Source organism: Eschrichtius robustus, chromosome 5 (genome assembly GCF_028021215.1).
Source record: "Eschrichtius robustus isolate mEscRob2 chromosome 5, mEscRob2.pri, whole genome shotgun sequence".
NCBI lineage: Eukaryota > Metazoa > Chordata > Mammalia > Artiodactyla > Eschrichtiidae > Eschrichtius > Eschrichtius robustus.
Window position 1 is genome coordinate 22,205,138 of NC_090828.1, and position 22,684 is coordinate 22,227,821.

The 22,684-nt window shown below is 38.6% G+C and overlaps 1 protein-coding gene across 8 annotated transcripts in view; it reads left to right on the plus strand.

The window, feature by feature from the left end:
- The window catches only part of FN1 (fibronectin 1), a 69,261-nt gene that overhangs the window by 9,898 nt on the left and 36,679 nt on the right, over nucleotides 1-22,684 (plus strand). For all 8 annotated transcript variants that reach the window (XM_068544516.1, XM_068544520.1, XM_068544517.1 and 5 more), the window contains exons 7-20: nucleotides 18-209; nucleotides 1,011-1,190; nucleotides 1,849-2,025; nucleotides 3,063-3,215; nucleotides 4,693-4,821; nucleotides 5,846-5,989; nucleotides 11,865-11,986; nucleotides 14,384-14,564; nucleotides 14,759-14,935; nucleotides 15,765-15,893; nucleotides 15,997-16,086; nucleotides 16,896-17,090; nucleotides 17,835-18,107; nucleotides 19,421-19,687. In XM_068544516.1, the coding sequence (XP_068400617.1) occupies nucleotides 18-209; nucleotides 1,011-1,190; nucleotides 1,849-2,025; nucleotides 3,063-3,215; nucleotides 4,693-4,821; nucleotides 5,846-5,989; nucleotides 11,865-11,986; nucleotides 14,384-14,564; nucleotides 14,759-14,935; nucleotides 15,765-15,893; nucleotides 15,997-16,086; nucleotides 16,896-17,090; nucleotides 17,835-18,107; nucleotides 19,421-19,687 (2,409 nt within the window). The remainder of the gene's footprint in view (nucleotides 1-17; nucleotides 210-1,010; nucleotides 1,191-1,848; nucleotides 2,026-3,062; nucleotides 3,216-4,692; nucleotides 4,822-5,845; nucleotides 5,990-11,864; nucleotides 11,987-14,383; nucleotides 14,565-14,758; nucleotides 14,936-15,764; nucleotides 15,894-15,996; nucleotides 16,087-16,895; nucleotides 17,091-17,834; nucleotides 18,108-19,420; nucleotides 19,688-22,684) is intronic.

The window sequence follows — 22,684 nt, forward strand, 5'->3', positions numbered from 1 at the left end:
CTTTCTTGTGCCCTTAGGATCTGGCTCCTTCACAGACGTCCGAACGGCCATTTACCAGCCACAGCCTCACCCCCAGCCGGCTCCATACGGTCACTGTGTCACAGACAGCGGTGTGGTTTACTCCGTGGGCATGCAGTGGCTGAAGACACAAGGAAATAAGCAAATGCTTTGCACTTGCCTGGGCAATGGAGTCAGCTGCCAAGAGACAGGTCTGTGTCATCTTTTTAAAAGAGACTACTGATAACGTTTTTATTATTTAGATTTTTCAAAGGCAATACATTCATTTACCAAAAAATGTAAAACAGTAAAACAAACAAGAAAAGCTTGTAATCTTACCACCCTGTGATAACAGCCAGGGTTGGCATTTGATATATTTTCTTCCAGTCTTTTTAATCTATGTATTTTCTTTCCTGTAGTGAGTACTAAACTGCTATGTACTGCCTCTGTTTGTCTAAAATGTTGTTACAAGAGGTTACTTTCTGAATAGCTAATCCATCCCTATTTGGTACTCTAAATCTCAAAGTTCTGAAACTCTGTGATGTAAGCTTCTTTCAACAGCCTAATGCATCTCTTCCGCGCTCTAAAAGTGGTAGTAATTATAGCAATAATAATTGGCACACGACGTTTCCCCTAGTACAGCCTCATGTATTAATTCTTATAGCACCAACAGAGTTGTATATACACCTCCAGTGTCCCTTGAGCAGCATCTTTAATTAAACCTGTAGTAATATAGCTTTGCAAATGGGAAACTGAGGCATGGTAGCAGAGGTGGTAACAAAGGATGTCAGAAGAAGAACTCAGGTGTTGCTCTACCCACAAAAAACGTGGCTTCATGAATAAGGTATTTTGACAATATTATGATCTGGTTAATACTTACAGCTGGTCATACTCAGTTTTGTTTTTTTTTCTTTGAGGACACATGCTCAGTCTCAGTTAAGTATAAATGAGGAGCTACTGGTGGGAGATAAATGCTGCTGTATTTACTGAGACCCTTTTGGTTATGCTTGTAGCTATAACCCAGACTTATGGTGGCAATTCAAATGGGGAGCCTTGCGTCCTACCATTCACCTACAACGGCAGGACTTTCTACTCCTGCACCACGGAAGGGCGACAGGATGGACATCTGTGGTGCAGCACAACTTCCAATTATGAGCAAGACCAGAAATATTCTTTCTGTACAGACCATACTGGTGAGTATCCCAAGGGAAAAACAAAACAATGAGAAAACCCCATTTCTCATGCCCTATTTTTATTGGCCAGCAAGCTAGCCGTTTATTTTGAGGCTACACTTGAGAAGTATCACTTTTGTGCAGTCTGGACCCAAGAGACATGGAACTAACTTCGCAGCTAAAGATCCTTCCAAGTTTCCCAGTAATCTTGAGAAATGACACCAAGGGAAAAGCCCTCCAGTGCATTTATTTTTGACACACTGGGATTGTTACGTGGTTAAAGATACTTGTATGGTAAAATCAGTAGACACTCCCACAGGGCTGAAGAATATACAGGAGGCAGGCCTGAGTGCTTTTGCTTTTCTTTTGGTTAAAACTATGTCAATGGTCAAAGTGACCATTTAATCTTCTTTCTTTTCTTTTTTTGTCTGGGAAAATGAGAGTGAAAATTGGATTTAAATCTGTTTGAAAGGTGAAGGTGAATAATAGAGTTCTAAGCCTCCTACACTAAGGAGGCTTAGAACTATCTTATCAGACGTCTTTTATTCTGAGACAGACTCTCTGTGAATTAGTTGCAGAAACTGGGCTCTCTCAGAACCTTTCTGTAGTAATTCCCCACTGTACATTGGAAAGCTCAGTTGTCACCTTTTTCTTCCTATTTGCGTGTTGTTCTGGGCAGTTTTGGTTCAAACTCGAGGTGGAAATTCCAATGGTGCCTTGTGCCACTTTCCCTTCCTGTACAACAACCGAAACTACACCGACTGTACGTCCGAGGGCAGGAGGGACAACATGAAATGGTGTGGAACCACACGGAACTATGACGCTGACCAGAAGTTTGGATTCTGCCCCATGGCTGGTAAGATGAAGCCCTTGTAGACAATCATTTGTGGAATAAGACAGAAGAATAATGTGCAGTTTACTCCTATTTCACCCATTAAGACAATTTTGAGACAGCAGAAAACTTTGCGAAATATATATAATCAAATATATAAGAATTATATAATTAGTTATATGATTTAAAAATCATATAATTTAATGTCCAAAAATATGTAAATATGATAAAAATACTTTTTTTAAAGTCTGGAAATATACATGTTTTCAGAGGTTTGTCTTTTGTAAAAAGCACACAGCTGAGTAGCTTAAAACATTTAAGTGACTGCTCTAGTCACAGGCTTTCAATATTTACATGCCATTTTGGAATAAGCTCTATTACTTATTAAATACCAAAATGACTCAAAGTCTGTGGTTTCCGACCAGTAGGGATCTTTTTTTTAAAAGGGGGGCTCTAGTTTGTGTGAATGGAGAAAGGGGAACCAGTACCTTTTATTTGTTTTCAAATTTCAAGAGTCGCTAGACTACATTTGATTTTCCGATTATAGAACCAAGAACCCATGCACTGTCAAGTGTGGATAGGAGGCAATGAAACATCAGAAGAAAACTACTTACACTAACTTTTATTCCTCTCATTTCAGCAAAACAGAATGTTGGATTTAGAAGGAAAACACACGTTAGCTTACAATTCTATACCCATACACATTGTTCCCCTTTGATCTAGAATAAACTGAGACTAGAGAAAGTTATGGGACAGTAGTCAAATCCAGGCTTCTAGAACACTGCAAATCCTTTGAGTGGGTAGGCATTATTGTGGTTTACATCCCCTAACCATTCTGTAATTTTTCCCTACAACAAACCTCATCTTTGGACTATGTTTTCTCTCTCTGGTACTCAAAACTCTACACACCCACAGAGCAGCGCTGATTTTTTTTGAGGCACACAAGACTTCTTTCCAAGTGAGAGCTCTTAGGATCACCAAACCAGACCGATAATATTGCATACGTTTTAGTCCTTGTGATCATTTATCCAGTAACACGTTTCTCATCTGTTTCCAAACAGCCCACGAGGAAATCTGTACAACCAATGAAGGGATCATGTATCGCATTGGAGACCAGTGGGACAAACAGCATGATATGGGCCACATGATGAGATGCACATGTGTTGGGAACGGTCGTGGAGAATGGACATGTGTCGCCTACTCCCAGCTCCGAGGTATGCTCGCTCGTTAATGAAAATAGTTGAGAGGACAAAGAATACAGAGAGGCAGACTTTTACATGAAAACTTGTACTTTACCAAAAGCAGGAGAAGTAATGTGCAATGCCACTCCATTAGTCTACTGTGCTGGATAAATTTTGCATGTTAGACAGCCACTTGAGAAAATCTGGCTGAGCAATTCTAAGATTCTGAAACATTCCCAGGATGTAAGTACTTAGGCTGAGCCAAAAATATGACTTCAAAGGCTAGAACACAACCACTTGATCCTTTTAGCTTGTAGGTGTGCTGTTGGATTCTTATCTAGAAAGGACGGGGTAATTTTTGTAAAGAAAAGAGACCATGCTATTCTTTTTTTTTTTTTTTTCTAACATCTGTCCCTAATACTTGATTAGTCACCTCTAGGCCTGTTCCCAGCTATGTGGGCTCCAAGGAGGGGGTCACCGTTCACCAGCTCTCAGCTGGGAGCTTGAGAAGGCCTTGGCCTATCTCTCTGGGGTCATGGACTGTAGAGTTTAAAGGGGCCTTTCCTGGGTCAGTATGGTGCACCCAGGTAGGGGCACAGATGGGGGCCAAGACCCCAAGCTTGCCACCCCTCCGCCAGCTTAGTTGTGTTTGGATCCAAATTTAAGGAGACAAAGACATAGAGACCAATTTCTTTTGTTCACTTCGTTCTTTTCCCCTTTGGACCCAGGTATAGGATATAAGGGTGTTGAACTATTAAAACTATTTTAGTTTTTCTATTTCTTTGATTTGAAAAGGAGGATTTAGGTAGAACTCTGAGCTAATACATAGTCCATGTAGCCTCTGTGTTGACAGTGGCCTGAACCTGTTCTCCTTTTATGGTGTCCAATGGGTGACACAATCCAGGACTAAAACAATTACATATGATGTTGCAGAGCTGAAAAGGACACTAGAAAGACATACAGACCAACTCCTCATTTTACAGAGGAAGGAGCTGAGTCCCAAAGAGGGAAGTAATTTTCTCAGGATCTCAGCGAGTTAGCAACAGACTTGGCCTAGTTTTTTTTTTTTTTAACTTTCCAGATGCCTTTTGTGGTATTTTATTTCCCAAATCCCAAATATCTCCCCACCCCTGCTAATCCAGAGATGAGACCATCACATCATGCTGGGCGTCCTATAAGTATGTTTAATCTCCCTTCTATTTATTGTAACAAGCAGAGATCTAAAGGTCGTTATCAACCCAGCAAGAACTTTTCTGAAAGTTAAAATTGGTTGTGTATACTTTGATTTCTAATCTTTACAAGTCTATAAGAAAGAGAATTTTTTTTTGCAAAAATTGTAGTACTGACTAAGCTTTGAAAAACATGTTTATTCTATGCCAATAGAAGAGTTATTTTAGTGGGAGGTGTTGATAATTACGTGGAAGGAACTGTATGCTTCGCAAAGCGTAGCTTCTTTTATTTCATCAGTGAAACTTAAAAATTCTCCACCCATCCCACTGTTTCTAAACAGATCAGTGCATCGTCGACGACATCACATACAATGTGAATGACACATTCCACAAACGTCACGAAGAGGGACACATGCTGAATTGTACCTGCTTCGGTCAGGGCAGGGGCCGGTGGAAGTGCGATCCCATTGGTAAGTAGCCTCGTGTCTCTAGTTGGATTTGGACACTGAGTATAGCTAGCGAGTTTCAGATAAGGAGAGTCATTTGATTTTACTTGATTAAAGCTGGCTGTAGACTTTGATCATGGCCTGAAGAGGGCTTGGCAAAGTCTCTTCTCTAATCATGGACCAATATATAATCTTGATAGTGGTAGTCATTTATTTTTGCTGAACTTGGTAACACATGAAGGCTTATTTTAATTGAAACAAATTTGTTTTTGGGTTCTGAATCATAAAGATAATTATTGTTGTGAAAGAGAACTTTCCTTTGTTGGACTGTGCAATAATGTGAACAAATGATTATGCCAGTAAATACCTCCCTCCAAATACTTTATTTTTCTTGGCTGCCTTTTTTAATAGATCTAAGCAAGTAGTGAAGGTTAAGCCTTAAAAGAGCTGTGTTACCAGCTTTAATGTAATCCACTAATATTCCTTTACTCAAAGAGACATGTTGCTCACCCAGAAAACAAACTGATCAGATGAGTTTGTTTGACCTGAGATTGCCAAAGCAGAGAGAGGCCTGAGAGGGTTTCTTAGAAGCTGCTCAGTAAGTGTTCATTAGTTGAAATTTAGTTCAATTCATTTATATATAAAATTAAGTCCTCCACATTTTGAAGAAATTGTATAAAGTGGTATTTTATCCTTGCTATTCAAATGGTAAATCATTTGCATTAAAATGGATAAAATAAAATATCTAATTTATTTTCCTCAAATTAATATTCAGAATGTCAATATATACTGAAATCTAAGTCTTAACATTTTTATTTAGAAATGATATTCTTTTAGAAAGCGAATTACTCCTCCCAATGGGTACTTTTTGACCATTAACTGTCTAGTAAGATAAAAGATACGAACAAAATATTTTTTAACCGCATATATTTGTAAGGACAGTTGCAAGTTTTTATTAAAACTAAGAATATGTGCTCTAGCACACCAAATTTCAATTTGTAGCTTTAAGTCTTCAAGGCTGCTTATCTTTTACTTGTATATATTTTAGATCAATGCCAGGATTCAGAATCCCGTACCTTTTATCAAATTGGAGAATCATGGGAGAAGTTTTTGCATGGAGTCAGGTACCAGTGCTACTGCTATGGCCGTGGCATTGGGGAGTGGGGCTGCCAGCCCATACAGACCTATCCAGGTAAGTAGCTCTATTACCGCAAATTGAGAACTGTCCACTGGGTTATAAAAACAGGGCAGCATCAGTGTCTGTTAACACTGATGTCTAACTTGGTGTCCCCTCCCTTTCCCATCCTTTTCTCATATCACTGTCTAATCATCAGTCGAATTTTTTACTAAAATGGTTTTCCTTTCTCCCCAGTCAAGTAGAAGGAGTAGAAGCCTGTGAAAATGTGCCTATATGTAAATTTGTTTCTTAACTTTGTAGAGCATTCCATTAGGTTAAAACACGGGCTAATTTCATTTCTCATCTCTACATGAAAATAGAAACCATGAGGTGAGCGATGCTGGGAGTAAAGGTCAGGGTTTTATGTTATGGTTCTTAGCAGAGAAGTTGCATGGAGAAATTGCATGAAATACAACATAGGGTATGTGTCCATTTAGCATTTCATCCAGGCCCTCTTTTTGTCAAAATGTTCACCTGTTTGATCAGTTGGAGTCTGGAACAAAGTATCCTGGGTCAAGAGTTGAGTAACTTGGTCCGTTCTCTGCCCATGCAGTTCAAATACTCGAAAATGTTTATTGCTGGATTTTTTTCAGGTCACAGGACATAATGCCTAGCTGGAGGTGTTATTCATTTTAGAAAAAATTTTTGAATTTAATTTTCACTGAGTGATTAATTACAATAAGATGGGTTGAATTATGAAACTTTAATTTTTAGGCATCAGTTATTTGAGCAATTACTGAGGTCAAAGCCTCCTGAATATCTGTTAACTTAAGACATGGGGCCTATATTCAGAAACAAAAGGAGAGATCTTCAGGACGTTGGAATCTGCCTATGACAGAAATCAAGATTCAGTTAACTAAGTCCCTTTATAACATGATAAGAGGTTCACTGTCATAGAGAACAAGATATGAAACAACTTGGCCAAAGACAGTGTTTGCCAAGACATGGGTCCCAGCTCTGTACATGCTGCTAAGGAGATACAAGTCAAGCTTCATTCATTATTTCCTCATCTGTAAAATGGGGAGATGACAGCTGATTACCAGCACTAACAAACTAACAATCTGTGATCCTAGAAACCAACCACCCAGATATACCCTTTCTGAACTTTGAAGAGACCTTCCTCTCCCCAATCTTCAGACACTATCTGGGCTGCAGAAGATGATTTGGCTTTAAAGGGCTCTCAGCACAGATTGACCTGGCTCTTAAATTGTATTTCATGGTGGATTTGTGTGTAGGAATCACTTAAAATAATTTTTTTGTGTAATAATTTTTAAAAATCTGATTGCAGAATTACTGTAAGTTCAGAAAGTATATAACTGAGGTGTTTTTTTCTTTTTTTTCTTTAATGATGCAACCAAAGGATAGAATCTTCTAAAGAAATGCTCTTAATGTCTGCGTTTATGGTTGTTATTGGCATGGTGTGGCAGTCTTGAAAGTGATTTCCTTCTCAGTGAATTGGAGAGGAATTTTTTCTCTCTATCTTTTAAAGTAAGCCTGCTCCCGTAGCAGCTTGCGGGAAGCCTTTAGGTGGGCATGCCAGAGATGAAATCTAGATGGGAGGGAATCCTCCTGTATTGGAGTTTCATGTGTTGACCTTGTTCCTACTCTTTAAAAAGTTTAACAGTAGAGCGCATTGAGCATAGAGGAGATTTAGGGGAGAGGAGATTGGCCTCGGTTCGCAGTCTGGGTCTTATCTGTGTGTTTGGTTTGCTCAGTGGTTCCTGCCTGGCTTCTGGGGTTTTCAGAGTGTGGGAAGGATAACGGAACAACAGATTACCAGTAGGTTGTCTCTGAGCCTTGCCCTGTTTGTTCCTCCAACAGAGGACTCGGTAGAGGAGATGTTCAAACTAACAGAAGATAAGAGGCTTTTGGTTTGTCGATAAACAACCAGGGAAGCACAGATCTCTGCAAAATAAATAAAGAAAAAAGGGCTGAGTTGCAAACTCATAAATGTTTAACTTCTCCGGGGTCACCATTACTGGAAATTATTCATTTGGGCCTTATTTCAAACTGGTTTTAAAAGTATAGACATTGTATCCTATCTCTCTACTTAGCTATTTTATTGTTAGTCTGATCATATTGAATAAGAGAGGGAGTAAAGTTTTCCCAGTGGTGAGTCATTGCTCAGTTAATTTAAAAAGTTTTACCAATTAACCAATATCAAAAGGATTATCAAAATTTTAAATCTAAATAATGTAAATGATGTCAAAATTTTCAGATTTCTTGTCTTCAAATCATGTGTAGCAAAAGCAGAATAGAGTGATAGCTGGAATTTAATTGACCTTACAAATAATGGACAGCTTCTTTTCTTTCTGGACAAAAATGTGCTAAATGCAAGACATCCCATTACTGTTTAATGCAGTTCCCTTAAAGGTGAGCTATGGCACAAGCCTGAAATTGAAAACGTAGGATTTCAAACCAGCCCTTGAAATTTGAGAAAGGAAACTTCTGTTGGTTTGCTCCATCACTGAGTAAAAACCACTACCCCTGTTTCTTTTCCCTCCCTTCTCCTTTACTCTCCTCGTCCTGTGGACATAGCAGCAAGATTAAGCTTAACGGTAGGCCGTAAAAGTCGTTTGTGTTATCCTTCTAAAACTTAATCTTGATAGACATTTAACCATCATAATTTTTTTAAACTAAAGACGATTTTTTAAGAGCAGTTTTACATTCACAGCAAGGTTGAAAGGAAGGTACAGAGATTTCCCGTGTTCCCCCTGCCCCAACATATGCACAACTTCCCCTAATTCAACATCCCCACCAGAGTGGTACATTTGTTACAATCGAGACCCTACATTGACACTTTATCACCCAAAGTCCATGGTTTGCATTAAGGATGACTCTTGGTGCTGTACATTCACGGCATCATAAACTGTTTCCCCTCAAAATCATGGTTGCTAAATTAAATAAAATACATATCAGGTGTCTCTTTACATGAGGAAACTATGGTAGGGTTTCTTTAAAGGATCAATATTTAAACGTTATACCAATTATTGTAAGTAATTTAAGGATGTGATATTCCTATATTTACTGGTATGTATGGGAGTACTTTAAATAATCACATTTCTAAAATTTTGCCTCAGGGTTCATTTTTAAAAACTTATTTACGTTCATAAGGATCTTCAAAAGGGGTGATTCAAAGAGGGTCATGCAACTGACTTCTGCCAGTTAATTAAAACAAACAACACCCTGCCATGTTCTGTGAAATATATACCACTTTAGAATTAAAAATTGAGAATTTTATATATTAATTTTGGTTTTCATATAGCTTACAAATATGCGCATTAGATGAAATTAAGATTCAAAGAATGTTTGTTAGTCTTCAGCCAACTTTGAATTATTCTCAGTGTGGAAGTGAGTATATTATTCTAGAACTTTTGAGTCTACCCAGATACGCAAGTTGTATATTTGTTCTGCTAGAAAAAACTTTGTTTTCAAAGAGAATTTAATAGCAAAGATAATAATTAATTTGAAAATCAATATTATTTTCTATGACCTTACAGAAAATTTAAAACTGTTTATAATCTGCTGAACTGCTTTATTAAACATGCAAAGTTTTGCTCTGTTTGACAGAGTGGCAGTTAGAAATTCTTGGAAAGGTTATTACAGGGAACTTTATTTTTATTTCTAAGTTGAACATTGATTGACATCATTAAAAAAAACAGTGTTTAGGGAAAAGATAGTGTTCTGTTCTGCAAGCGTAAATTTTCCACCTATTTCATTATTATCCTAAATGGAGTCTACCCTATTAGGAAATTGATTCCATTTCTCTTATTTTGCCTTTTTTAAAAAAAAATTATTTGTTTTATTTATTTATTTTTGCCTGTGTTGGGTCTTCGTTGCTGCTCGCAGCCTTTTTCTAGTTGTGGCGAGCGAGGACTACTCTTCATTGTGGTGCTCGGGCTTCTCATTGCAGTGGCTTGTTTTGTTGCAGAGCATGGGCTCTAGGCACGCAAGCTTCAGTAGTTGTGGCACGCGGGCTCAGTAGTTGTGGCTCACAGGCTCTAGAGCGCAGGCTCAGTAGTTGTGGCACACGGGCTTAGTTGCTCCGCGGCATGTGGGATCTTCCCAGACCAGGGCTCAAACCCGTGTCTCCTGCATTGGCAGGCAGATTCTTAACCACTGTGCCACGAGGGAAGCCCTGCCTTTTTTTAAAAAACAAAAGAAACAAACCACACTTCAAATTTTGTTAGTAATAGTTATACACATTAAGATGTGCAAATATTGAATTTAGTATATACTACAAAATGTCATTTTGTTGATAAATATTTTTGAAAAAATGTCTGATCTCTTAATAATTTGACCAATCAATGGAATGATTTTAGACTAAACTTCCTGAATAAAAATAAAACTAAAACTTTTTTCCAAACTGATAGGATGCTTAGACTGATGGGATGAGAAATAAAAACTGAGTCTTTAATTATTACCTTTGTCTGTTTGTCTAAGATTCTACCCCATTTAGAAATGTGTTTGTTTTACATCATGTCATATGGCCTTTGGAATGTTTTTTCCTTCTTGATGGTAGATTTGTTCTTGATGAAAGGCTCCACAAACTAGAATTTCCTTCAAAGAAGTTTAGTATAATGAGTAAATGAAGTTTGCATTCTGTATTACATTATTTGTTAGGGTAGTTCCACAATTTTCTCACAATTCTTTCAAAATGGAAAAGAAAGCAAACTAAGTGGCATTTAAAAAAATCATTTTATTTGCTTATAAACAAGTTCTGTATGCATTTCTCATGTGAAGGACAATAATTTATCTGCTAAAAAAGGATTTGTCTCAGAGAACAGACTTGTGGTTGCCAAGGGGAAGGGGAGTGGGGGAGGGATGGAGTGGGAGTTTAGGGTTAGCAGATGCAAACTATTATATATAGAATGCATAAACAACAAGGTCCTACTGTATAGCACAGGGAACTATATTCAATGTCCTGTGATAAACCATAGTGGAAAAGAATATAAAAAAGAATGTATATATATGTATAACTGCTGTACAGCAGAAATTAACACAACATTGTAAATCAACTCTACTTCAATTAAAAAAAAAGGAGGGCTTCCCTGGTGGCGCAGTGGTTGAGAGTCTGCCTGCTAATGCAGGAGACACGGGTTCAAGCCCTGGTCTGGGAAGATCCCACATGCTGCGGAGCAGCTGGGCCCATGAGCCACAACTACTGAGCCTGCGCGTCTGGAGCCTGTGCTCCGCAACAAGAGAGGCCACGATAGTGAGAGGCCCGCGCACCGCGATGAAGAGTGGCCCCCGCTTGCCGCAACTAGAGAAAGCCCTAGCACAGAAACGAAGACCCAACATAGCAATCAATCAATCAATCAATAAAATAAATCTTTAAAAAAAAAAAAAAAAAAGGATTTGGGGCTTCCCTGGTGGCACAGCGGTTGAGAATCTGCCTGCCAATGCAGGGGACACGGGTTCGAGCCCTGGTCTGGGAAGATCTCACATGCCGCGGAGCAGCTAGGCCCGTGAGCCACAATTACTGAGCCTGCACGTCTGGAGCCTGTGCTCCGCAACAAGAGAGGCCGCGATAGTGAGAGGCCCGCGCACCGCGATGAAGAGTGGCCCCCGCTCGCCGCAACTAGAGAAAGCCCTCGCACAGAAACGAAGACCCAACACAGCCATAAATAAATAAATAAATAAATAAAAATTAAAAAATTAAAAAAAAAAAAAGAACCTCCCTCCTTTTTAAAACAAAAAAAAAAAAAAAGGATTTGTCTCATTGATTTCCAGTGTCAATGTGTAAAAAATTAATCTCAGATAATTTTTATTGTGCTCCCATTTACGGATAAGCAAAACTGTCTTTAATGATGGCCATCCATGTGCACTAAATTTTAAGCTGAAGTGAGGGAACACTCAAGATCACCAAATCTCACATTTTCATTTTCAGGTTCAACTGGTCCTGTCCAAGTAATAATCACTGAGACCCCCAGTCAGCCCAACTCTCACCCCATCCAATGGAATGCACCAGAACCATCTCACATTTCCAAGTACATTCTCAGATGGAAACCGGTGAGTATCCTACTCGGAAACCTTGGATATTGCGGCTCTTGAAATTAACAGATTCTGAAAATGTTTTCCAGCTTTTGAGCAAATAGATCTGATGAACTATATTCACATTGTATTTGTTTAGTGACCAAACAATATGTGGTCAATCTAATTGACATATTGATTTAGCTTTTTTTGGTATTTTAAACCAACTAACTCTTCATGTTAGAAAGATCTTCTTTGCGAAGACTTCAAAATGATAAGGCTTAAAATTACTCTTATCTAGTATGGAAAGAGAATCTAAAGTTTTCGTATCTCTTGCAACTCCATCAAAGGGGGAAAAAAATTACTGGCATCATTTTCCATGATTTGAACAACAAAAAAGCTAAATTTATATCTTTCTTTTTTGGTTCACTTTTTAAATGATCATTTCTTTTCTTTTTCTTTTTCTTTTTTTTTGGCTTCACCACACAGCTTGCGGGATCGTAGTTCCCTGACCAGGGACTGAACCCCGGACATGGCAGTGAAAGCGCCAAGTCCTAAACAATAGACCGCCAGGGAATTTCCATCATCATTTCTTAAACCTCACTTTCTATCCTATGAAGTTATTTTGATAGAAGGGAGAGAGATGATGAGAGGGAAGTACAGATGAGGGATAGTTAGTGTATTTTATGAGTGACCTTGTGATTTCCTAATAATCATCTAGAAATTGAAGAAATCACACTAACGAGGATAGTGGTCTATTAAATTTTAGTTTCTCTTACCCTCTCAAACCCACCCTGCTATCTTTCCAAAATGCATGACTCATAATTTGAGAAACACTATTTTAAACACAGGAGAAAAATGCCCACTTTTAATCACAGCTATTGGTTTCTAGGAACTAAAAGCAAAACAAAACAAAACATTTGACCAACTCATGCAGTTGTATTAAATTATTTTTGAAAAATTCAAGCTGTTGAAATCATTCTTTTTCTTCTCTCACCCTCTTTTGTTAATGTCTGCAGTATATGGAGTAGCTGTTTGCAGAGCTGTGTGTCTAATGATGTTAATCGATGGAATCAATATATTTCCCCTCCAACACTTTATTGTCTCTCATTTTTTCTTATCATCACCAGTTTTATTTACTTTAAACTTAACTCTGAAGTATTATGTGAGACCACAGTAATAAGGGATACACATAGGTATACAAAGTATATTAAGTTGGAAAGTCTCCAAAGAGTGGAGGTTATTAATTTCTTTGAGATTTTTAACAATTTCAGGTTTTTCCTTAATGTTTGTCACCTGAGAGTTTATTCTTGAGTATTTTCTTCTGATAGCAAACCAACAAAGTTCACATTGCATGAAAGGCTTATTGTTAAATCTGAGCTAATTATAATGACTAATATAATTTTTTCACAACGTATTTAAATTTAAAGAGTACTAGGATCACTTTCATTTATTTCAAAAATATAAAGGGACACTTGAGTGTTTGAATTATTGAGGAACTGGTTGATTGGATAATTTTTTTAAATCACTGGGTATTAAAAATGTATTTTGACTTATATTAGTTTGGAATATACACTTAAAAGGATCTCAACTTGTTTGAAGTAAGGATGTTTCTTTTCTACACATTTTAAGGTAAAGAATTTTGTGCCATGATATATTAATGAAGTTGGACAGGATGTGAATGTATAAACTGGAGACAAAGATTAAGTAAACTGAGATCACATTCTTCTGCAGATTGCATTCTTTTGCCCAAAGTTGGCTAACCACTTTTGAGGGGTGGTTCATATCCAAGAATGAGTCATAAAACCAGAGCAGTTAAACCTTGTATGTGATTGTCCCAGGCACTGAGTCATGAAGGAATGCTATGCCTTTGACTGCTCTGCAAGAAACTTGGTTTGTAGCCCACCAAGTGAAAGATAGAATATATGTCCTTTTCCCACTGCAGAGAGGAATATATCTCTGTTCATTATAGAAATTTAAAAGTTGGGAAAGGCAAAACTTGGGATCTACATATTATGTTGCTGATATTAAATTGAATAATTAATCTGGCAACAAGGAAGGTGCCCAGGACCTCCCACTGTGTAATCTTGGCCATGTCACATAATTATGTTTCTTCACCTACAAAATCAGGGTGATAATACCAGTAACTTGGAGGATGGGGGAGATGAAGATCAAATGAGAGTATGCAAGGAAAGCAGCACAGAGCATGGCACGTAGTAAGCTATCAGTAAATATTAGGTTTAATAATCATTATTATTAATGTTAACAAATTCTGCTACAGGTTTCTATTCCGATTCCAATTTTCCATGATTTTCCTCCAAAATGGAGCTGCATAGACCCCTCATTCTTCTTTGAAGAATACTCCACATCATCTCTGAGTGTTCATCTTTGTGAATACTTGTGTGATTTTTTTTTTTTTTTAACTTAAATTTTTAGAAAAATTCTCCAGACCGTTGGAAGGAAGCCACCATTCCGGGCCACTTAAACTCCTACACCATCAAAGGCCTGAGGCCAGGTGTGGTATACGAGGGCCAGCTCATCAGCGTCCAGCACTACGGCCAAAGAGAGATGACGCGCTTCGACTTCACCACCACCAGCACAAGCTCAGTGGTGACCAGTACGTACCCCAGCCGCCAGCCCATCTGTGCCCGCATTTCTCAGAGCTGGGCTCCCCGCAGGAAGTGCCTTCCATCTCAATTCATGTTATTCCATGGATGGCACCCACATTTTTTAAAACCTGATCATCTACAGACGATGCTAGTAAATTTCCTCAATGGCTGAAGGTTCTCTCCCCTCTTTCTCTGACTCTAGGCAACACCGTGACGGGAGAGACAACACCATTTTCTCCCGTTGTGGCCACCTCCGAATCCGTGACTGAAATCACAGCCAGCAGCTTTGTGGTCTCCTGGGTCTCGGCTTCCGACACTGTGTCCGGATTCCGGGTGGAGTATGAGCTGAGTGAAGAGGGAGACGAACCACAGTACCTGGGTGAGCTCAACGTGTGGATGACCAGCTGCTGGGAAACCCTGCTTGGGGTGGGGCTGGGGGCACCCACGCAGGTGGCCTGGGAAGTGTGGAAGTAGTTGACAGCTCAGACTGCACAAACGGCCCTCCAGTGTGAGTCTGGAAAACAACTGATCCTTTTTAGAACCGAGCTGGGTTTTTCCTGAGCCGTGCTCACTTTCCCGGTCCCTGATGGGAGCTGTGTTATGCGTTAGCCTGGGCACAGGCCCACAAAACAAAAGTGTTTTCTTCCTGGAAGTAATTGCCAGCATGAGGACTGCAGTGGAGAAAATGTTAGCTTTGGGAGAGGCACAATACCCTCATTCATGCTTTTCAGATTCTCATGTTTAGGGGACTTTTAAAAACTTTATTGTGGAGAAATAAATATACATACTGAAAAGTACACAGATCATAAACATAGAGCTCAGTGAATTTTTATAAAGTGAACACACTGTGTGACTAGGACCCAGATCAAGAAAAAGAACATCCCTCCTACCCACTCCCCATCATCCCCCACCTATAACCACTATGCGGACTTCTAACTACAGAGGACTATGTTTACAAATCTGGGGGTGGATTAAAATTATACATCCTTAGAGAAAATATTTGGGAAAAGGGGGAAAAAAAGAAAAATTATCTCATAGTGCATTGATAATTATTGACTATCCATAGCACATTTCCTTCTAGTTTTCCCTCACCACCACCACCCTCCCCACCATGAATACATAGTTTTAAAAATATCCTTCTCATAGGTTATGGAGTCATTAGAGGGATTGGTACGCTCCGATAGTAACCTTTCCCTTTTATTTCAAAGATCTTCCCAGCACAGCCACTTCTGTGAACATCCCTGACCTGCTTCCTGGCCGAAAATACATTGTGAACGTCTATCAGATATCCGAAGAAGGAGAACAGAGTTTGATCCTGTCTACCTCACAGACAACAGGTACAACGTGTACTGTGTGGTGTGAAAAGACTTTTTTTCCTGTGAAGCAGACCTAGAGCAATGTTTCCTGACTGTTTTTCTCATTTCTTCCTTTCTTTGTTAGCACCTGATGCCCCGCCTGACCCTACCGTGGACCAGGTTGATGACACCTCGATTGTCGTTCGCTGGAGCAGACCCCAGGCGCCCATCACAGGTCAGCTTAGCCGCCTCTTCTTGGCTCCCATGTTAATCTTGATGCCATAAACGGTGAGGGAGAGGATTCTGATCTGTGAGCAGGCAAATCACTTAAATCTCCTATGTAATTATTGGACCAGGGTGGAGATGTGTATGTGTGTGTGTGTGTTTGTGTGTGTGTGTGTGTGTGTGTGTGAGATATTGTCTTACAGCCTTACTTTCTTGTGGATCATTTCCTCTTAAATCTGTTTTATTGACCTACTTCACACACAAAACGCACCCACACACAATCACACACATAAACCTCTAAAGCCAGCTCATGGACTTATTACACCAGGCATTCCTGTGGTAGAAGAGGGGTAATTTTTCTGAAAACCTCACTCTAAGACTTATTCTTAAAGAGGCAGCTGAGCTGCCTTCTTAGCTCCTTAGGTGACTCAGCTGCCTCTGAAGTTCCTAAAAGACACAGACGTGCTAGATAACTCTGTGCTCAGAGTGGTTCCTTAATTGCTTCCTTCATCCAGGGCTCGAAGAGAAGAAATCGGTTTAACATGAATATTTTCACCCTCTGACTTCTCTAATAGACATTTATTAAGGATCTCGGGTCTTCAAGGATCATATTTAATATTAAAAAGTTTTGCATGACTGTTCTTGTTTTATCTTTGGACTGAATAGTCCTCATAAGAAGTAGTACTATTGAACGAGTCAAAAGGAATCACTCATTCTGAACTAATCCAGCAAGATGCTAAGGGCTGTTAGGAAAGGGGACCTTTTGAAACCTCTGTGTCATCAAACAGTGTATCGTACTTTTTTCTCCTGAATCTGCAGGATACAGAATCGTCTATTCCCCATCGGTAGAGGGTAGTAGCACAGAACTCAACCTTCCTGAAACTGCCAACTCTGTCACTCTCAGTGACTTGCAGCCTGGTGTTCAGTATAACATCACTATCTACGCTGTGGAAGAAAATCAAGAGAGTACTCCTGTCTTCATCCAACAAGAAACCACTGGCGTCCCACGTTCAGGTAACCTGAAGACGCTTCCTGTAGTATCTTATTTCTTAAGGCTGAAGAAAGTAACATCTTTAACCTCCCTTTTGCTGGAGGAACAAAACCAACCTTGGTTTGTGTTCATTCCATGAGCCTGCTGGGGACGACTGGACGTGTAAGATGAAAGAATAATTTTATCTGTGGGAGGGTTGCTTTGTCTCTGTCAACAGTTCCTGTATGCAAGTTGTCTTATGGATTAGTATATCCTTAAACTTATGAAATTTAGCAGAAATGTCTTCACTCTAAAGTAACTTATCAAAACTGGCTATTGGCCTTCCTGATTAAAAACTGACAGCATAAAGTCTTCATATTTTGCCCCAGAAACTTAACGGGCAGTTCATCTGTTGCTCTTAAGTATTATAAAATGATTTAGTAAAATAAAAACCACCACATTTTTTTTCAGTTGTTGCAAGAGTTTGCTTTGGGGTTTTTTTTTTGGTACGTTTATCTTAAACCCCTCAATAAGATACTTCATATGTTGGAAACTCATCTGCTTACCAACATATTTTACATAAAAGCTTTAAATGTCACATGTAAGCAGTATGACTGAGCTACAAAAATATAACCCAAAAAAGCATATTCTCTGATTAAGAGAGAAAACTTAGCTCTGGAATGAGAGGCTCTATGAATTGCCCTATACCTTAAAAACCCAGGAAACTGGCTTTTTAAAAACAATCCTCAGCAGGAATTGAAAATGACCGGTTGGCTCTTGTCTATTAGATAAAGTTCCCCCTCCCAGGGACCTGCAGTTTGTGGAGGTGACAGACGTGAAGATCACCATCATGTGGACGCCCCCCGAGAGCACGGTGACCGGTTACCGAGTGGACGTGATCCCCGTCAACCTGCCCGGGGAACATGGGCAGAGGCTGCCCATCAGCAGGAACACATTTGCAGAAGTCACTGGGCTGTCCCCTGGGGTCACCTATCACTTCAAAGTCTTCGCCGTGAACCAAGGGAGGGAGAGCAAGCCTCTGACGGCACAGCAGACGACCAGTACGTTTGGGGTCCTTTACCTCCAGACCCGACCCTCCACCCTCACTTCCAACCTGTGCTGAGTGGGCAGCATGCCATCACTTGTAGGTTCACAGTTAGAAATAGGAAAATACTCAAGGGATAGGGAATGTATGCTGGACATAAAGCACATTAAACTTGAAAACAAAACTTAGACAAGCTCCGTAGAGGCTAAATGGTAACCCATTTCCCAAATACACGTACCGGGGGAATGGCACTAAGAGAGGAGAACTTAACCTAATTTTCCTTGCTAATGGAGACATGGAGTGAAAATTTGAGTCCATTTTTGTGTAACTAAATATACCTAGATCAAACTTTAAATGTAGTATCTTTATCCTTTTATAGTAGAATTATTTGCAAATAGTAATTGCTAAAACATTTAGTGCGTATTAGGCACAAGGTCATATGCCCAGTTCTTTACAAGCCTCATCCTCATATTTAATCCTCGTTTTGAGTTAATGAGGAAGGTCTTATTATTATCCCTAGGGGATACATGAAGAAACTGAAGCTTATACAAAATTCTGCAACTTGTAAAGTCACAAAGCTGGGAAATGATTAAGCTGGAACCACACAGACCTATGTGTTTTTGACTCCAAAGCCCATGTTTTCAGTGACTATACTTGACTACCTCTTAAATATTTCCTCCCTCTGGAAAGGGTTTTAGTTATTGCAGGGAGGCTGCCAGTTACACACTCAAGAAGAAAACTCACAATTTCTATGGTTCTTTCTGATAGTGCAAACTCACCAGGGTCTTGCTATAAATCTGAGGTTCTGAGTATATGTTATAATTATTGTCTAATCTGAATCATGTGAAAATAACTTTTATTACTCCAGCAAAGGACTAGTCGTTGAATAAACGCAGAGAATATCACTTTTGTTCCATGTGGAGCTTTCCTCTTGCCTTCATTTTCGTGGGCTTATTTCTCTCTTCTTAACCTGTTTGGCTCAGAGCAGAGCAAATTGTGGCTTCACAAGTATTTGTTTTTGTTTTTAAATACCATCTCTGTAATGTTAGTGTAATTTCTGAGGATGATGGGAAAGTCGTGCTGGAAAATTAGCCTTCCCACAGGATCAAAGTCAAGCAAAAACAGTGAGCAATTTCTCATGACTGGCACAGAGTTTTTGCAAAGTTCTCTGTAGCACTCAATCTCTTCATGGCTAAATATTTCCAAGGTTTTGATCTTAGTTTCAACCTGGAGAAGAAAGAACTTAGAAAATTCAGTCAAGCTTTAGGATTTCAGTATGATAATTTTGAGGTGCAAATATTTCTTGACGTGTTTCATCTTTTTTTCTAGAATTAGATGCTCCCACCAACCTCCAGTTTATCAATGAAACTGACACCACCGTCATAGTGACCTGGACTCCACCTCGTGCCCGGATAGCCGGGTACCGACTGACCGTGGGCCTGACCCGTGGAGGCCAGCCCAAGCAGTACAACGTGGGTCCCTCCGCCACGCAGTATCCACTGAGGAATCTGCAGCCGGGCTCTGAGTACTCTGCAACCCTCGTGGCCGTGAAAGGCAGCCAGCAGAGCCCCAGAGCCACTGGAGTCTTCACCACTCGTAAGTCAAAGGTTAAATGTCTTTTCTTAGTGATATCATAGGTTCTTATCTATATTTACATTCTCTCTCCTTCATCCATTTTTTTAAAAAGTTAACTTAAGGAATTCGCTGGAGGTCCAGTGGTTAGGACTCTGCTCTTTCACTGCCCAGGGCCCAGGTTCAATCCCTGGGGATCCTGAAAGCTGCCCGGCACAGCCAAAAAAAAAAAAAAAAAAGTTAACTTAAAAAACTTTGTACAAGATTAAATAATTTTTTTGATTAAAAAAAAAGATTTAAAGCAGTACTACTCAACGTGTGACCCATGGACCCATTGCTGGTCTGCGAACTGTTTGTTGCATGGACTAAGGAGCTTATGCCAGAACGTAGATGATGGAGCACACCATTTAGTTCAGTGGATACTTTTTTGAAGCAAGATTTTCTTAATGAAGGAAGCAGTGCATTACCTGACATATGTTGCCAAGATCCTTATTTTCTCTGGGACCAGCACTTTGAGTAACATTGTTTAAAACACCCAGTTATTTGAAAATTGAAGGCTACTGTATTAAATGAATTTACCAAATACTAGTTAAGGCAAGAAAAAAAATCAGCACCTATGTCTACATCCTAATACTTTGGGTATTGAATGATAGCAGTAAATGTGGAACAAAAACATCTACCAGTTGAATAGAAACCAACAGGACAAGAAGCTAAGGAAATGATTTCTTTACAAGTGTTGACTGCAGCAGATTAAAGTACCTTCTGCAGAACAGAATAGCTATTTTTTTTTTTTTTAATTACTCTTGAAATTCCACAGAAGGAAAAATACTGATAGTAATGTTTGGTCCTGTCTGTCTTTCGCTCAACACTTTACAGGAAGTGGCCTTAAATCTCTTACATATCTAAATCACAGTAGAGGACTGTATTCATAAACTGATTTCTATCAAATGCAACTCATTTACATTACAAAGAAATATGAGACCCATCATTTCTAGATAAGCATTAATTTTTATTTTTAACTCACTTTGAATTCCAGAAGGACCTAACTTAATACTTTTTCAGCATGTATTGCAACTATGAACTAGCTTGCAATTTCCTAAAAGCTCTCCACAAATCTTACTCTTTGACTAATTTGAAAAGTAGACGTTAAAAAGCATTCAAAAAGTGAATATAAGTTTAGTTTTTACATTACTATGGAATTTATTTCACAAAGAAAATTCTCTATAAAATTATCCCTGTAAGAATTCATAATTTACTAAAAATTTATTTCCATTTAAATTTTGTGTATGAAGTTTGGCTAGTAAAGGCTTTTTCTTAAGTAACTGCTAATCATAGGCAAATAAAATCTGTTTTTATCTCTAAGTTAACCTTTAAATTTTGCTTTTTTATGTCACATGTTACTAAGATACTCTAAAATCTATTAACATGAAATCAATATCTTTGTATTTCTTGTAAATGTCTGTTTCTCATAGATGACCTTCTTTTCATTAGAATGGAAATTTCAGTAGATTTAGTCTTTTACTGACCACGTATACTTCTGTATATTATCTATTTTACTTTTTAACTTTTTAACGAGACATATTTTACATAGTTTCTTTTGTTGGATAGAGTGCCTATAAAAGAAAAAGCATTTTATTTATTTATTTATTATTTTATTGAACTATAGTTGAATTACAATGTTGTGTTAATTTCTGCTGTACAGCAAAGTGATTCAGTCATACATATATATATTCTTTTTCATATTCTTTTCCATTATGGTTTATCACAGGATATTGAATATAGTTCCCTGAGCTATACAGCAGGACCTTGTTGTTTATCCATCCTATATATGCTAGTTTGCATCTGCTAATCCCAGACTCCCAATTCTTCCCTCCCTTACCTCCTCTCCCCCTTGGCAACCACAAGTGTGTTCTCCATATTTGTGAGTCTGTTTTTGTTTCATAGATATGTTCATTTGTGCCATATTTTAGATTCCACATATAAATGATATCATGTGGTATTTGTCTTTCTCTTTCTGACTTACTTCACTTAGTATGATAATCTTTACGTCCATCCATGCTGCTGCAAATGGCATTATTTCATTCTTTTCTATGGCTGAGTAGTATTCCATTGTGTATATATACCACATCTTCTTTAACCATTCATCTGTCTGTTGACATTTAGGTTGTTTCCATGTCTTGGCTGTTGTAAATAGTGTTACTATGAACATAGGGGTGCATGTATCTTTTAGAGTTATAGTTTTGTCTGGGTATATGCCCAGGAGTGGGATTGCTGGATCATATGGCAACTCTATTTTTAGTTTTTTGAGGAACTTCCATACTGTTCTCCATAGTGACTGCACCAACTTACATTCCCACCAACAGTGTAAGAGGGTTCCCTTTTCTTCACACTTTCTCCAGCATTTATCATTTGTAGACTTTTTAATGATGGCCATTCTGACTGGTGTGAGGTGGTACCTCATTGTAGGTTTGATTTGCATCTCTCTAAGAAAAAGCATTTTTAATGATACTAAAAATAATTAAATGGAGTGGGTGGGGCAATATTGACTATTTCAAGTACTTTTGGAGACTTTGATATATCGGACATGTTATTTTATTGTCTGCACAATACATTTATTGAAAAATATAATTTTATTTGAGTTAACTGATAGAACTACTTTTATTAGATAAAAGTCAACGTCGTGCCTTGCACATAGTATACTTTAAAAAAAATTTTTTTTCCATTATGGTTTATCACAGGATAGTGAGTATAGTTCCCTGTGCTATACATTAGGAACTTGTTGTTTATCCATTCTAAATGTCATAGTTTGCATCTACCCACCCCAAACTCCCAGTCCATCCCTCTCCCTCCCTCAAAAAATATTTGTTGAATAGATGATCGTGAAAATAGCTCAACCAAGCTTAGATTTAAATAAACCTCTGTAAGCAGTGAGTTCTACGACTTCGTTTGAACTTCAAGTACTCTCTGAGGCTGTAAACATCAGCAGGGCTTGCATAGTTTTGAAATTGCTTTAAGTTTCTG